The following is a 17,692-nucleotide window of genomic DNA, read 5'->3' on the forward strand; positions in this document are numbered from 1 at the left end:
TTTATGTTTTCTTCTCCGTTTGGTTTTATGCTCAGCTTGACAAAACATCTTTTGTCATTTATTTGAATAACAAATAATGTTGAGTGACGAATTAGAAAATATTTGTAGATAGGCTATTCAAATTGTCCGTCATCTATCCTAAAAGAACCGTGGTTATTGGTATTCCTGGAGAAGCGTTTGACGTATCATTCTCTGATTTGGTATGTAGGTTTGCCTTGGTCCCTTGGCGTGTAGACTATTTCTAAACTGAGTGGGAAAAATAGTCAATAGACAGCCATCTTGATTTTGGATTTCGAAGTTTGTTATGGCTATTTCTGGAAAAGTGTTTTCCTTTGGATCATTATCACATTTTAAACATATCGGTTTACCTTAAATCAGTTCATAGTAAAACATGTACATTTTTCCATTTTTGGACCGATTAGACAAATATCTTGGCATTCGACAGTTTGTCATTGCTATTTCTGGGTTCACAGTTGTCCCTGTTTATGAATATTTGGGGACTGATCGCAAAAACAAGATGGTGGTTAGGCGCCATCTTGGTATTGACTATCACAGTTTATCACTATTTCTAGAGAAGTTCCTGCACCTTTCCCAAATATATGTTGGTTCTGCCTGGTCTTTAGCCTGTGTGCCCTTTATAATTTTGATTTTTGGACAGTAAAGGATCATTATCACTGCCTTCAAAGGACAGAAAGAGAGAAAAAAAAAAACAGCAGGAAGGAAAAGATTCAACTTTTAAAGAACAAAATTAAGGTCAAACTATATTGTTCCTCTTGCTAGTAATGTCCAATTTAGTTATCTCTTGCCCAATAAAGTTGGCAGGGAATATTCAACTTGGTTGGTACACGTATTACCTTAATCCTACAATTTCCGCACATATTTAATGAGGCTACTGTGACCTGATTGGCTGATATCTTTTCCAGTTTTCCAGGTTGCTCACTTTAAATGTACATATTTTACAAATGAACGTTGGTGGGAGACCTTGATAACTATGTCCTTGTTTGTTTTTTGATCGAAACATAATAATGTTTCAGTGTATATTTCTGTCTGGACAAAGACACTTCACTAAGTTATGCACACCAATTAGGCAAGCATGTTTGAGACTCTACAGTTATCTGTATACATAGAAGTACAGTAATATTATTGAAAATATGTAACTGAATTTTTAATTTGAATCATATTTAAAAATAAAAAACCTTTGATTTTGGATTATTACATCATAGATTTCTTAAAAAGTAAACTGAGTGGTGTAATATATGAGAAAGATCATTATATGAAAACCACAAAGTGTATTTCAACAATGAATTAAGGTACAAAGGGTAATGATAAAAAGAATACATCGTGTAGCTGGAGATGCATCATCAAAGGTCTGTTATGGTAAAATAAAGACAGACTCTGTATTGGTTTTAATCAATTTTAATGCAGTAAGTATTATAGTTTAATATATGTAATAGTGTTATGCTGCCAAACAACAAATATTTATCCATTATCTCTGGTCTATTTACTCAGCTGAAAATAGATAATTTCTAAGGTATGTTAAAACTTATATATGGTAAACCTACCTCACTGTTTATTATAAACTTTAATCTAGGAAAACTTCTACCAGCCAATTCCAAAGACTACTTAAATTTCAATGCACATGGTAAACCTCTAATATGAACATAGATTAATCTACCATCAAAGACCAACCATTTCAAGATCACAGGGGTAAAATATATTGAAATCTTCAACAACTTCAACTAAATCTGTTCTAATGATTGACCCTGACCTACTTTCAAGGTGACAGGGTCAAATGTATTAAGGACTTTTTACTTTCCAACAAGTAATATTTCCTTGGTTGAGGTACTGGGTATTTGAGTAGTGTGCTTGGGGAATATGCTTTCAATTTTGCAGAAATTTGCTTCATGAACTGATAAAGTCTTCTGTGTAAGCTACAGATAGGTGAGCACTTCAGGCCCATTGGACCTCTTCTTTAATAATTATACATTTATAAATCATACTTTCTTTCAAACTTCTTTACAATTCTTTATAGACAGGAAGATAGTCTGGCAAAAGTTATTTTATTTCATAATATTAAATCAATCTGATTAAATTGACTGTCATGGAGAGGGCTAGGCCTGTACATGTCAAAGAAAACATGACATTCATAGAAATGCATAGAAATGTGTACCAACTACCAAACATCTGAACACGTGCATTTCAACAGCTGCTATTACATACAGGTTTGAAAAAGTGCTTTTAAAAAAATTTGTCTAATGCTTATTGCCATATCATGATAAATTAGATTATCTTCAAGGAATACCCACCATAGATATGTTTTTAGTATTATACACATTTAGTATCATATACATTTACTAATCAAATCCTATATTTGGTTGAACTTTACTTTTGAGGTGAACATGTGACATACACCTGGTGGACAAAACATTTAATCTTGTAAACGTAAAAATAAAAGGGATAGAGCCACGCTGTAATTTATCATAAGGTCGATCCAAGTATCCTATACTCTTCTGCTGGACACCTGAAAGGATGCGTGGTGGTTAGGTCGTAGCGATAATCAATCCTAGGTAAAACATCCACAAAGGATCCAAGTTTGAATTTTTCAATTTATTACACCTATCAACATGTTTCGCTCTGTTTGGGTTTCATCAGTTGTGATGAATTGACAAGTGTGATAAATTGAAGGACTCAAACTCAGAAGCTGCTGTGGTTGTTTTACCCTGCATTATAAACACAAAGGTACTTTTATCAAATGCTTTACTAAAATGATTTTATCTTATGTGGTAATTGATCTTGCTTCATGCACAGTTGAATTCTAAGCAGTCCACCAAGACAGAAATTGTTCCTTCACATGACTCTGTTGCCAACTGAGCCATAGATTTCAAACAGGAGATGCTGTGCCCTTTCCATCAGTATTTTGTATTTTTCATTTTTCCAGCAGGGAGTCTGAAAAGAAAAAGTTATTAAATGTGACTGAATGATTTAAAGACTGATCCTATTCAATCAACATATTTCATACCTGTAATTACATGTAGATTAATATTCAACACTATCAAATGTTTGAATACAGTAATAATATTTCAAACAAGTTTCTGTTTGAATTATTTTCAGCTAAAATATTGAATATTGACCTGAAATTGTTGAATTGTTAATAAAAACAACCGCAAGCTATAAATTATATCTCTTCAAATGGAAAAAGGAAGTTGGAGAAAATAAACATGATTTGGGCAGTCAGAGTATGAAGAAAATGATTCAATTTTTCCCCAAATACATTTTATGAACCTTTCAAAGTTTGCACCTGGAGCTAATAGCATTATCATTTTAAATGTTATTCTCCACTTAAAATGTTGGTAAACTTCCCAATGACAAAAGTGGTGGATCTTGATTATGATGTAACAGTCTTTTTTATATATTAGTGGAAAAAAGAAACCATGCATGTGTAAAATGTTCATGTATTGCTCAATTTCATTAATTAAAGGTTCATGTATTGCTCAATTTCATTAATTAAAGGTTCATGTATTGCTCAATTTCATTAAAGCTTGAAACTTTAGACAAGAAAGCCTCTCTGTCATTTACACTGGTCAGTACATGAGTTGCACATGAAGTTTGTCTGTCTGGACCATGTGTGCGTTTCACGTTCTTCAGCCAGCAGTCAATTGCAAACACATTTGTTGCCTAAACCTGTGTAAAAGAATAGTGTAAAACCCTGTAACACACAAAACCAGTATAACTTTGAAAAACATCTGTGATTCGCCATTCTAAGGTTGAATGAAACTGACAGGTGCATGTCGCAGGCATGATGAATCTGCTGTACGTCATACTGACACTACCAGACAATTTGATGTGCAATGAAATACTGAAAAAGCTTTGTAGAGACAGTACCAACAGTTTCGGACCACCAGAGAACGTGTAATGTCTAATTGCCAGGATATGTATATCCCCTGTCTTTCATCTCCATGAACGACTCAGAACTGCTTCTTTGACGGTTAGAAGTATTCCTGGCCTTAGAAGAATTAGTCCCCAAACGGTATGTAATCGATTGCTTCAACAAGGCATACATCCATGACTTCCAGTAAGAGATCCTGTTCTTCAGCAACGTCATTGTGTAGCACATTTAGTCTGGTGTAGACGACATATACATTTCACACGGCAGGACTGGGCACATGTTCTTTTCTTGGATGAGTCCAGGGTTAATCTTGATAGTTGTTGTGTTGGTGAACATTTCCATGATAGTTGTATGATTCAACGATGTCCATTCTGAGGTAGTGGCATCTCATTCTGTGGCAGAACAGCTCTTGAGAATGTGGACAGCAAACTTACAGACATCAGGTACCATGATGAAATCAACCAGCCTCACGCCCTTCAATCTGTGCAGCAATGTAACGCCACACTGCAACAGGACAATGCTTGCACACACCATCACCAAATTCTTGATCAAGATCAATGTAAATATGCTGCCCTGGTCTGCAATGTCACCGGATATATTGCCTATATAACACGTGTTGGATGAGATGAAGTATCGCTTATATTTCCTCAAAAATTAACCGTTAATGTAATCTGACCTGTCACATGTGCTTGCATACTTGTTGCATCAATGAGGCATCGTAGTCAAGCATACATTGATTCCAATAGTGGATATACAGGAATATTAATGAGCTGAACTTTGTTTAGAGAATGTCTGTGAAAACTGATCTCTATCCAAGACGCTGCTGATGCAATAACCATATCAATTGAGATGATGTTAAATAAAGATGAAACCCTGTTGAAAATATTTTGGCAATTTCCTCCTCGATATACCTCTTAGTTATAACATATTATATACCCTTCTTTTTTCCTCTAGTATATTTACAATGAAAAGCATTACAATAAGATTTCAGGGTTATAAGAACAAGAGATCACAGAGATCTTAGTACCCAGCATGGAATAATCTTTATTGGTTATATACAAGATTGATCTTTTCATTTCACTTTCCTCTTCTCATTTTTCCACTCAATTCTTTGATAAAAATAGAATGCCAATACGAAATTTAAGAAAGACCCAACAATAACTTTCTGGGAAATAGTGATAACAAACTTCAACTGTCAAAATCCAAGATGGTTTCCTCTCGACTATTTTGTTTTCTTGAATAGATGCAAAATTGAAAAGGTATAACCAGGGACTGATTGGGGCCATACACATTCAATCTGAGAAATATCCCACCAGTACTTTTCCAGAAATAGCAGTAACAAAGTTCAACTGTGTGAATCCAATATGGCCACCTAGTGGCCATCTTAAAAACTAGGAGCAGAGGGGAATCAACATATGAAGTTTGAGAAGTATCCCTCCACTACTTCCCCAGAAATAGCAGTAGCAAATTTCAACTGTAAGAATACAAAATGGACTGCAGCTGAGCATCATTTTGTTTCACTGAACTATTGAACTTGTGGAACATACAGATTGAGGACTATTCTTCCAAGACTCCAAGAAAAAGTGATAACATAATGGAAAATGGCTGCCTGGCTGCTCTTTTGCTACACCGATTCTCAAAACCAAAGATGCACAACTTGGGACCGTGCGAAACATACACATCAATATTCTTCCCAACTTTCTCAAGAAATGGCCCCTCAATCTGGTATCCAGTTATCATTGTGCAATGTATTGTAAGCTGAACATTAACCCCCAAACAAAACTTAAAGGACTCCTATAACAGCTCATGTTCCTTTGCCATTAATCATATAGACTTTGGTTGATGAAAATTGATGGACAAATTAGATATCATATCTCATTTTTAAACAGACGATCAAAATATTTTTATTCCAAATACATATTGGATGCTGCCCAATGACAGTCTTTGGCAAGAGAAGCTCAAAATCTGACAGCAGTATGAAAACAAATATCACTGGTTTGTTACACAATCTGTACTTTATACTTACAGCAATAACAGTGTATCCTTGAGCTATGAGAAGATCCCTCTTCTGTTCAACTTCCATTGTTTTTCCTTTAGTGATCAAATTATAATCCTTCTTTTCCAGACAAAGAACCGCAAGTCTGCAAAGGAGTTCATTTACATAAATGTATATATGCACAAATACAATATAAATATTAACCAAACAATATAAACAAACTAACAAAGTACTAATGTACCGATCAATAATCATCACAACAAGAGACATATACACGTAATTACTTCAGCATTAACATCTACATTAATTTACGATAAAATGAGTTCTGATCCTGTTTCAAAACTTGAAAAGCTCCCATACCATGCCATTTTTGTCCGCGATCAGCTGTGAAGCTTATTGCTCTACAAGATCTGTTATCCTGATAGAGTGAAATGAAGGGCAGAGTCTCTGGGAGACAGGAATGAAATCATTCCAACTATAAACCGTATACAAAAGGCAATGCCTAGAAATAAGCTCATCAGTAATTTTTTATTTTATAATTTTTACAGTAGAAACAGAAACCACTACTACAGGGCACATCGATCATAATCTTTACCTCCCTGATTTGAATACAAGATTTATTGCTTGGCCCCCTAGGCTTATTGCAGGATAGATATGGTAAAGAACAAGAGATACCAGAGGAATCCACATCATTATTCTTTAAAACATGGATCCTTCCCATTCTTCTTTTCTATTTTCAGGTTATCTAACCCATTTTCAAGGTCAAAGGTGTCAAATATGTAAAAATCCCCAAACAACCTCTTCTAAGTAACTAAAATGCCCAGGGTGTTGATGTAAATCTGTAGCATCCTGGGATGAAGAGTCACCAAGTTTGTTAATATGAATAACCTTCACCAATTTTCAAGTTACAGGGGACAAATGTTTAAAAATCTTTAAACTCTTTCTTCTCAATAATCAAAAGGCAAAGAGTGCTGATATTTGGCCTGTAGCATGCAGAGATGAAGGGCTACCAATTTATTCAAATAATTGACCTTGACCTATATTGAAGGTCTCTTGGGTTAAAGAAGTTGAGTTCTTAAAATTTCTTTTTCAACAAGCAAAAGATTTAGAGTAGTGGCATTTGTGTAGTAGCATGTACAAAGAATGTCTTCTATGTAAGCTTCTATGTAAGTAATATGACTGTTAAGGCTGTGGGCCACTTGTTGTTATAGATACCAGAGGATCATTTTTTTATAATTATTGGCGTTTTTAAAAATTTGGATCCTTTCCTTTCTTCTTTCCTCCTCCCTATTCTTTCCTTTTAATTAACAGAAATTTGAAAATCCCTTCCAGAAAGAGTGATAAACAAGAGGTCCATGGGCCTTAGCGGTCATCTGACATAAAATACAAGATTTCAAATTTTGAACTTATTTCACCTGGATTTAAGAATCAAGGGCACTCAGCCACCACCTTGAAAGTGGGTTATGGTTATTTATTTCAACAAACTTTGTAAACCTTCATCCCAGCATGCTACAGGCCAAATATCATCGCCCTAGGTGTTCTGGTTATTCAGAGGATGTTTGAAGTAACACATGTCATGATCATTTCATGCATGTTTTGGCTCAATCACACTGGTGGAACTTGAGAAAAAGTCGAAAATGTGTTTTCAAGATGGCGGCCATCTTGGATTTTGGACAAACCCGAAATTAACAAACTTTGGTCAGGGTCATGTCGCCATCATTTCAGGTAAGTTTCAGCTCAATGAGACATGTAGAACTTGAGAAGAAGTTGAAAATGTTTACAACGGACAACCCACAAAAAAAAGGCGATCACAATAGGTCATCAGACCCTTCTGGTCAGATGACCTAAAAATTTTAGCTGTAAAATCCGTAACGATTGTCTGCCAGCCATTTTGCTCTCCTGATCAATCCAGAAATTGCCTGGGCACAACTATGAGTGAGAGACAACTGCAATTGATATTTGAGAAACATCCATCCAGTATTTCTCAAGAAATGGATATAACAATCTTTCATGGTCGAAATTGGAGTTGGCTGCTTTTCAGCTATTGTATTTTTCTGATTAATTCCAAAATCAAAAGGGCACAACTATGATATGAAAACCTTCTCTAGAAATAGCAATAACAAGAATTGTATGGACGGATGACAGACATACGGCAATTTTCATAGCTCACCTTCTGATGATAATAGTCCAAAGAAAGACATTTAAAAATGATGTAAACAGTGATGAAAAGTGAAAATTATTTCCGCTTCTGCCATGTCATCTTTCACTGATCAAAAAGGAAGGACTTAAACATGTGTTAATATACTAAGATGATACATATATAACTCTAAGGGACTTACTTTTTGTAATGTTTGCCTGCCTTTTCCATTTCGTCTAGTTGAGAATGTTTCACTACGTCAAGGTTTTCATCAAAATATACTGCAATATCTGTTCCAATACAAAAAAGGAAGATGCTGTTTGTCCATATTTGAATGAAATAGAGTTTTCTCTAACTGTTTATAGATATGACTATATATATATATATATATATATACATGTTTCACATTTTGTGATACGTTTGTAACAAAATTATTACTATTGCAAAATCAATGATATTTTAAGCTCGCTATATAATAAGCATTGTTTACCTATATTAAGGCCTGCAGTTTTGTGGTTGGTATGAACAAACTCCGGGCCAAATTCAGCTGACAGAACATCCACCATGCATTGCTTATGTAAGAGATAGATAAGCTTGGCATGGACATCATCCGATTTCACTGCTGTGTTAATATCTGCATATAAATAAATAATAATATTTTATAGTAAAAAGTATGTTCACAAAACTTCTTAACAAGGAACCCTAAAAATCATGCCTTTGTTTGCTGAATGTATAAATATGTATAAATAAATGAGAGAATAACTAAAAATTTTAACAGAACAATCTTGTCTGAAGTCTTAGTCTGATGAGAAATCATAGGTACACAAGGTCAACAATATTTTAGTCAGTTACATGTAAGTGTAATAGTAGACAAGGATGTTAAAGGGCATAATGTCACAACCATTCCCAAATAAAAACAATGTGAGCACTGATATCCTCCACTACCTCATCTCTTTCTTCTGATCTAATTATACAGAAAGATTAATCTATTAATGAATTCACCAGGTATCTTTAATTACACATGATCTTTTCAATTAAAAAGAGGTCAACGGTGATGTTTGACCTTTAAACTTGACTGATGACCTCAAGCACCGGCACATAGGGCATGTATAGCTATATCATATGGTTTTGCTTTATCCATACTATTGGGAAACGATTCTAAAGATTTACAAGTGTTCTACCTTTGAGCTTTGTCCCGAACAAATGTGGACAACATACATTTCTACAGTATAAAGAATTATAATAATTTGCTTTATATCCCCTGTTGGGCCCCATCCCAGCAACCAGTTTTATACATTTATGTAAAATTTCTCTTTATCTAAGGATGCTTCCTACCAAATTGGTATACAATCATAGCATAACAGAAGAAGGAGGATCTTAAAGAATTTGTGTGATTTCCTATTTTGGGCCCCCATCTCTCCCAACCTCGGTGGCCAAGACTGAAGACTTATACAAAATTGATTTCCTTTCACCAATGGATGCTACCAAATAAATTGGGACAAAATCCTGGCATTCCTACAAAAGAAGCATTTGAAATAATGTGCACCATTTTTCCTATTGGGTTCCATCCCTCCAGTCTCTTCAATCAATAAAAACATGAAAAAAAAAAAATGTTTGTGAACCATTTACATGTACATTCATTTCACATGGGCAATGTGATAATACATGTATGTGTAGTTAAAGTGATTATCTACTTGTGAAGTTTCTGTCTGGTTTGTGTATGAGATTCTGTCAAATCCTGTAGATAAGAACACACTACAGTTACCAGGATCTGAGATTTTATCAGTTCCTGTAGATAAGAACACACTACAGTTACCAGGATCTGAGATTTTATCAGTTTCTGTAGATAAGAACACACTACAGTTACCAGGATCTGAGATTTTATCAATTCCTGTAGATAAGAACACACTACAGTCACCAGGATCTGAGATTTTATCAGTTCCTGTAGATAAGAACACACTTTCAGCAGATTTTAGTAGATAAGAAACACACTACAGTTACCAGGATCTGAGATTTTATCAGTTCCTGTAGATAAGAACACACTACAGTTACCAGGATCTGAGATTTTATCAGTTCCTGTAGATAAGAACACACTACAGTTACCAGGATCTGAGATTTTATCATCAGTTCCTGTAGATAAGAACACATCATAGTTACCTGGTTCTGAGATTTTATCAGTTCCTGTAGATAAGAACACACTACAGTTACCAGGATCTGAGATTTTATCAGTTCCTGTAGATAAGAACACACTACAGTTACCAGGATCTGAGATTTTATCAGTTCCTGTAGATAAGAACACATCATAGTTACCTGGTTCTGAGATTTTATCAGTTCCTGTAGATAAGAACACACTACAGTTACCAGGATCTGAGATTTTATCAGTTCCTGTAGATAAGAACACACTACAGTTACCAGGATCTGAGATTTTATCAGTTCCTGTAGATAAGAACACACTACAGTTACCAGGATCTGAGATTTTATCAGTTCCTGTAGATAAGAACACACTACAGTTACCAGGATCTGAGATTTTATCAATTCCTGTAGATAAGAACACACTACAGTTACCAGGATCTGAGATTTTATCAGTTCCTGTAGATAAGAACACACTACAGTTACCAGGATCTGAGATTTTATCAGTTCCTGTAGATAAGAACACACTACAGTTACCAGGATCTGAGATTTTATCAGTTCCTGTAGATAAGAACACACTACAGTTACCAGGATCTGAGATTCTATCAGTTCCTGTAGATAAGAACACATCATAGTTACCTGGTTCTGAGATTTTATCAGTTCCTGTATATAAGAACACACTACAGTTTCCTGGTTCTGAGATTCTATCAGTTCCTGTCAATAAGAACACATCATAGTTACCGGGTTCTGAGATTCTATCAGTTCCTGTCGATAAGAACACATCATATTTACCTGGTTCTGATGGGGATTCTATCAATTCCTGTAGATAAGGCACACCATATTCTGGATACAGAAGGCACACAGCTCTGTTCACCCTAATAATGTTGTCCAATAGTAAAGTTGATTGATTATAAGACAAATCTACAAAGAGAAAAATAAAATTAGATAAATACTTGCCACTGCAGCACTATCAATTGAATCTATTAACTATTGCCAAAGTAGAAATGACATCATATTTAGTTTCGTCCAAACTCTGAACATATTACTATCATTGTGAATATAAAACTGCATGCCAAATAGAAACACTGGCCTGTTTTAATTATTTTTCTTTTCTTGTCTTTTATTCAATGTGAATTTTTGCCAGAGCCAATTATCACTAATTCTGAGCTTTAACATACCGTACACACTGAAAGTTACAAAAACCAGAAGCTCAGTATAAAGAATATATACGTGGAGAGCAAACTATCTATTGTGTGTAGAACAACAGTTTTGACAATAACATAGTAATGTTTGTAATAAGCATTAAGTCTATTAATAAGTATATTATGGTTGAAAACAAACATAAATTGTATACCTGTACTTTGCAGTAACTCCAACAGTTTGTTGAAATAGGGTTTCTGGAAGACTTTTTTGATGCAATGCTGTGGAAAAACCTTAAACTCTGACATACTACGAAGCATCTGTAGCAGGACACGTGGATCCATGTCATCCGTTTCTGATTGTTCAATGAAGTCATTGGCCATCTGAATAACTACTTTTGCCTCAGTGAAGGTTGGTCCTGCTCTCACTATGATTTGCAGAAGGTCCCTGTGATTACTTGCTTTCATAGCTGCCTGGTTTTTGAGTGCGTAGTCCACCAGAATGTTGTACAAGAGAGACCCCCGATTAGTGGGCAAACACAGAACCATCAAGCAGGCAACTTCAATCTGATGATGGTCTATCCCTTTGTAACACAGGTAGGTTAGAGCTTCCAGCACATCCTGGTCTAAACTCTCAGCAGGGTATGTAAGGTCTCGAAATCGTTGTTGTAGTCGCCAGCTAGGAATTCCACACAGTTTTACATAGTTGCTTGTGTAGCTTCTGTCCCATCCCAAGAGGAAAAGCTGATGAATGTTATTTTGGGCCAATGACCTTTCTCTCCCTTCTCTACAAAATATCTTGTTAAGTCTCTGATGAAGGTTATGGTAATAAATATCACCAAAGCACCTGGCTGTGAAATTGATAAGCTTTTTAAAGTCATACAGGTTATAACTATTTACAACTTTCTTATTTAAGATAAGATTTTGAACTGCTGGATGCCTCTCTCTATTGATAAGCAAAGTATAGAGAATATGTGGTAATTTGCCTGTCATTTTTAATGTGGGGTTAGTGCGTACTTCTGATAGTAATTGCTGGGTGATTATGTCATCTTCATTTTTTGTTGAGAAAAACATTGATACTATGTCATACAAATCAATAAAATCTGTGGGTTCCAGACGTTTCAATATATCAACATCAAGAATTGCTTGTTTCAATGATTGTTTTACACTTAAAGGAATCTTTATGTCAAGTAACATGTCAGATACCAGACCAGAACGTTTCAAGAACATTATCATTTCTAGAGGTAAATGATCTTCTTCTACAGAACTTTGCAAACATTCCCATGTCAAATTCACAAGTCTGTCTCTTCCATCTGCTGAAATCTTCATCCAGGAAAGATTTGCAAGTTGTTGGAGCTCTAAGATATTGTATGATGAAAAGTGTTGTGTTTCAAATAAAATAAACTCCATACGAGCCTGAATATTTTCCAAAAATGGTTTCGACAAGAACTCCATTTGTTCCTCTCCTGACATTGCCAAGACTGCACAGAGTTGACGGAGATTCAGTTGTTGAACATTTTTCAACATTATAGCTGTTACTTGTTTCAAAATCTTTTCACATATATCATGAATATTGGACTCGATGAAGGTCAGTCGATCATCACCCAACAAAAACAAGGACACTAATTCAAATACTGGAACAACAAGGTCAAGGTCATTACCAATGACTTTATCATCCAAGCACAATGATAGTATTTGAAGTAACAAATCTGATACTAAATCATTTTCTGTCCGCTGCAGTATACCATGGGAGGAAAGTTGGCACAGCACTTGAAGAAACTCTTTTGGATTGTCTTCGTATCTGACCTGATCATTCTGAAGTAGACATTGAAATTTAGGAAGAATTTCCATTTCAATCAAGATGTGACTGCCGTTGTAGTGCTCTACAGCTGATAAATATCGTCCAAGTGAAAGAAAATCAACACTTTCCCATTTTACATGCAACTGCGTAAAAAGGTTTGTCATCAGGGTGTGTGTCTTTTCTAGGCCTGCATGGTTAAAATCAAGATACACAGAAGAAATACTAGCTGCATCCATGTTATCCAATGAATTCATGATAGTCATAATTAAATTTTCCATCTCAGTCGATTTCATTTCCGGTTCTACATCTTGCAATTTTCTGATGTTTTTCTTTTTCGAGAATGCAACTGTTCTAGAATATGGATACAACCAAGGATGATTCTTAACCAATGTCTGGTACATTGATTCTGCATGGTTGGCTAGTTTTAATTGACTTATCTTCCACTCATTCACTGACTTGGCCACAGATGATTCACAATGATGTTTATGCAAACTGTTGAATTTTGTGTGTTGGAGTGACATAGTAGGACATGTGTGTGACCTACTGGGAACTGTCTTCAAAGGAATATGTAAATGTCTTGAGACATCCTTCTGCGAAATGTCCAATTTGCACAATGGTTGGGAATAAGTGCATCCTGTGAATTTTATAAGAATGCTGGTAGTTCTTGTTTGACAAAAAGGAAAATTTCTGAAAGGAAGTACACTGGTTTTGTACCAAATGTAAGTATTCCATGGCAACTTCAGGTAATGCAGGATCTGCATAATTGCTTTACTAAATCCTGACACAGATAAAGTTTGAATAAAGAAAAGTTCCTGCTGATACACCGATATTTTTCTCCGTCTGGTGCAAAACGATTCTTCCCCTGACCTTCACAACAGTTGTTGGATCTACAAGAAGTAAGATTTAAACATAGACATGTATCTGGTTTTATGAATGAATAAAATACAGAGAAATACACTAATACATGGCTCTGACAGGTGAATTGGGAATTTTTAACAAGAGAGAATGAACAGGTAAGGTCCAAATGAAAGGAAAACTACATATACATGTATAACAAGAGCCTAGCTCTCAAGTGGACTTTTTCTTATTCTAGATCTTTGGAATTACCTGGTAGATTCAAAGACTGGACAGATTTACCTTCATTTTCATATGAGTTAATTGTCAGAAGCAGTACTCTAGTGGAGAAACTTTCATGAAATATAGTTTTGGTTTATATGAATACAACTTGTTTATTAAGGCTTTTCACCAATTAATGAAAAGACCTATTATCATTGTTCTCTTTCATATTAGGGTTTTTCACCATCTTGTTAAAAAGTCCTGTTGTTATTGTTCTTTCTTTTTCTTCTTCTTCCTACATTTGTGGAATCCAAATCATTTGGTCAGTAAGAGATATGTTTATAGTCTATTTAGTCATTTGTAGGTACAGATGTGAAGATATACATGTAACATTTTCAATAGATCATCAATCCAATATGTCCACCATGACATCATATATTAAAGCATTAAAACAACCATATCCAAATTACTCCACAGCTTACAAAAATAAAAAATATTTTCTGCAAACTTACAATCATATTCTTGATAAACACAAATGCCATTACTAATTATTAAAATCAATAATATGGAAACAATTGGTTGCCTTTCATTCCAGCATGTTACAAACTAAATATCAGCACTTTGGGCCCTTTAATTATTGAGTAGTCATTTAAAGATTTAAACATAGTTGACCTTTGACCTTGAAAGTAGGTTAAGGTCTATATTATGAATAAACTGTACTTATCAATCAGTGACAGTGTCCCCATGTATACCAGTTAATCTCAATTAATGAAATGCAGGGTGTGCGACAACCTCGCAGGACAATAACTCCTACCTGGTAGTTAAGTATAGTGTTAGTTGTGCATGCCCTGCATCAACTTAAACGGTAAATTTCAATACTTTTCAGTTGGTCAATCAGAATAGTTGTTGTATGTTGCTAGACACTGATGGAAAGTACATAATACAAAAAGAAATATTTAAAAATCTTGAGGAATGAACTGCTGAATACATAAATATGTCGCAGGAAACTCATTCATCCCAGGACACAGATTAGGTACACCGGTTGTCCAGTCTGATAAATTATAAAGAAGAAGAAAACATTGCTTGAGCTTTTCTACTATCTTCAAACTGACTTACGTGATGTCATGCCCTCGGTCGAATGGCTGTGTATTACATCGTCACTGTTGATAATATACATACTTTGATTATGAATATACTTGAAATGCCAAATACAAATTATTTTGATGTAGTTTTAAGTGAGAAATGTGTCAATCTTGATCACTAACATCCTCGTGTCCTGATATGGACGCAGCCATATTGTTTCTACATCATTCGGAATTCCTTCATTTTCCATCAAGCACTACATAAAGTATATAGGCGTTCCGATTGGTTTCTAACAAATTGTCTAATAAATGAAACGGGGTTTATTTCCAATCAGCGATGGCAAGGTTTATTTTTCTTTTGTGAATAACGATGTAAGCCGAAAGTGCAAGAAAAGTTATTACTTTTTATTATTAAAAGCATATATGGTAATGTCACTGTGTCTTTAATATGAATTATTTTATAAATGATTGTGAATGTCGTCCACGCCGATGACACTCCGTTTTTTTAATTATATGACACTTGCACATGCTCTACTTTCGATTTCGCTATACACAAACTTGGCTTGTGAGCAGGTATTATTGTGTTGTCCTATCAATCAGTGACGTATATACTTACATCAGTAGATATATCTATTATAAAGATAACCCAGATTTAAATAACTATTACTGACTATCTTTAAATCTGATGTCATGACAATCACTCGCATTTCCATTTCAATTGATAAAATATAATGTTCAACAAATATACGTGTATTGATGATATCCTGAAACAAGATCATATACAGTTTTTAAGGAAAAGGGGACAATAGTTAAAATTTGGTGAATTATCGAAAACTTTTGATAATTAATACTTCTCTCACACACTTTTGTAAATCCACAGATTAAGACACTATGTTACATGCATCATAATTATGATTTCATTCCATTCTTTTATAATATTTCTAGACTATGAGCACATCAAAAGAACTGAAAATTGAAAAATGGGACGAGGAAGTTGATGGTAAATTATGTGAGCAAGCTATGGAGAAAAAATTGAAGACTCAGGGGTACAGCTTTACGCGCTACGAATTTCCCCCTGGGATGGTGTTCCCTGATCATACTCACAACTGGACTAAGAAGGACTCCATAGTGACTGGAAGATTTCAGTTCTGTATGTATGGCCAGACTGTAACCTTGGAGCCAGGAGATATGATTGATGTTCCCAAGAACCAAGTCCACAATGCTGCAGTTGTAGGCTCCACATCAGTAGTATTTTATGATGCAACAAAAACCTGACTCGAGTGTTGTTTTCAATAATCCAATATTGTTTGAGTGATTCAAATGTAGTATTTCAATCCAATTAAATTATTTGTAAACTTTTGATTCCTTCTAGCATGTTTTCAGAAGTAAATTCATATCCGGCCCAAAGATTGAGGGTTAGAGGCTGGTGAAGATGATCAGGACTGAAGAGTATGTTAGGTAGGAGAGAGAAACAGAAATAAAGGAAGGGTGTTGATTAAGAGAGAGGGCCTGGAGTGGAGAGGGGCAGGTTACGACAGTGTTCCATGATTAGAGGTGTTCTGGTAAGGAGTGTCAGCAGGATTGGAGAGGGGCAGGTAAGGAGAGATGACAAGAACTGGATAATTGTAGGATGAAGGCTAATGAAAATGGTGGAGACTGAAGAGGGCTAAGATTGGAGACAGGATTCCAGTTAGGAGAGAGGGCCTGGATTGATGAATGATGTGTGTGTGTGTGTGGGAGTAGCGGTGTCAGGCAGGAAACAGGGAAAGAACTTCAGCAATGGTAGCTAGGACTGGAGGCAGTATTGGTTAGGACAAAAAATGTTGAAGGAGAGAAGGCCAGAACACAGGGATGGTGGCTATTGAAGAGGGCCAAAATAAAAGAGATGGTTAGGAAAAAGGTCAAATTTGAGGGATTTTTGTGAGGTCTTGCATATAATTGGAGGGGTGCCTTTAAGAGATGACCAGGGTGTGAAGCATGACGGGGTTAAGAAAGGAGGGCCAGGAATAAAGAAGAGCTGATAAGGAAACAGAGCCAGGATGTCAGGTTTACTGGTTAGAATAGAAGAAATGTAATGAGGTGGTGTTGGCTAGTGGATTGGAAAGAATAAGGATGTTGTGTTGCCAGTTGTGTTTGGATTGATGGTTACTAGGAGATAAGGTCTGGATTTGATAATTGATAGCTAAAAAATGCACCTAATTGAAGGTTACCAGGGAGGTTCAAGAATAAAGGGTTGTCATTAAGGAGAGAGAGTGATGAATAGAAATGAGGTTCAGAATAAAGTAAGGGATACTAGTCAGAAAAGAGAACTTGAACTTGAGGGGTGGTTGCTGACAGAGACAGGATGGAAGATGTGCCATTTAAGAATGAGGGTTAAAAAGCAAAATGGTGACAAGTAGAGGTTAAAGTTGCAAATGATTTAAAGAGATGGTCAGGATATAACAGGTACTGTTTTGAAGAAAGGA

General features: G+C 35.3%; 2 protein-coding genes across 2 annotated transcripts; one reads left to right on the forward strand and one right to left on the reverse strand.

Annotated features, from left to right (window-relative positions):
• Positions 1 to 1,422: 1,422 nt before the first annotated feature.
• On the reverse strand, positions 1,423 to 15,415 carry LOC132547595 (uncharacterized). The gene is made up of 7 exons (XM_060211375.1): positions 15,262 to 15,415; positions 11,504 to 13,976; positions 10,942 to 11,070; positions 8,510 to 8,653; positions 8,222 to 8,309; positions 5,913 to 6,027; positions 1,423 to 2,946 (listed from the first exon to the last, which is right to left on the reverse strand). The coding sequence occupies exons 2-7, from the start codon at positions 13,848 to 13,850 to the stop codon at positions 2,848 to 2,850; spliced, it is 2,922 nt and encodes a 973-aa protein (XP_060067358.1). The 5' UTR covers positions 13,851 to 13,976; positions 15,262 to 15,415; the 3' UTR covers positions 1,423 to 2,847.
• Positions 15,416 to 15,772: 357 nt separating this feature from the next.
• LOC132547609 (uncharacterized) lies at positions 15,773 to 16,587 on the forward strand. The gene is made up of 2 exons (XM_060211392.1): positions 15,773 to 15,800; positions 16,173 to 16,587. Exon 2 carries the CDS (start codon positions 16,176 to 16,178, stop codon positions 16,500 to 16,502), a length of 327 nt encoding a protein of 108 aa, XP_060067375.1. The 5' UTR covers positions 15,773 to 15,800; positions 16,173 to 16,175; the 3' UTR covers positions 16,503 to 16,587.
• The last annotated feature ends 1,105 nt before the right edge of the window (positions 16,588 to 17,692 follow it).

Source organism: Ylistrum balloti, unplaced genomic scaffold (assembly GCF_031769215.1).
Source record: "Ylistrum balloti isolate Yb309-2 unplaced genomic scaffold, AGI_CSIRO_Ybal_v1 Utg369964, whole genome shotgun sequence".
Lineage (NCBI taxonomy): Eukaryota > Metazoa > Mollusca > Bivalvia > Pectinida > Pectinidae > Ylistrum > Ylistrum balloti.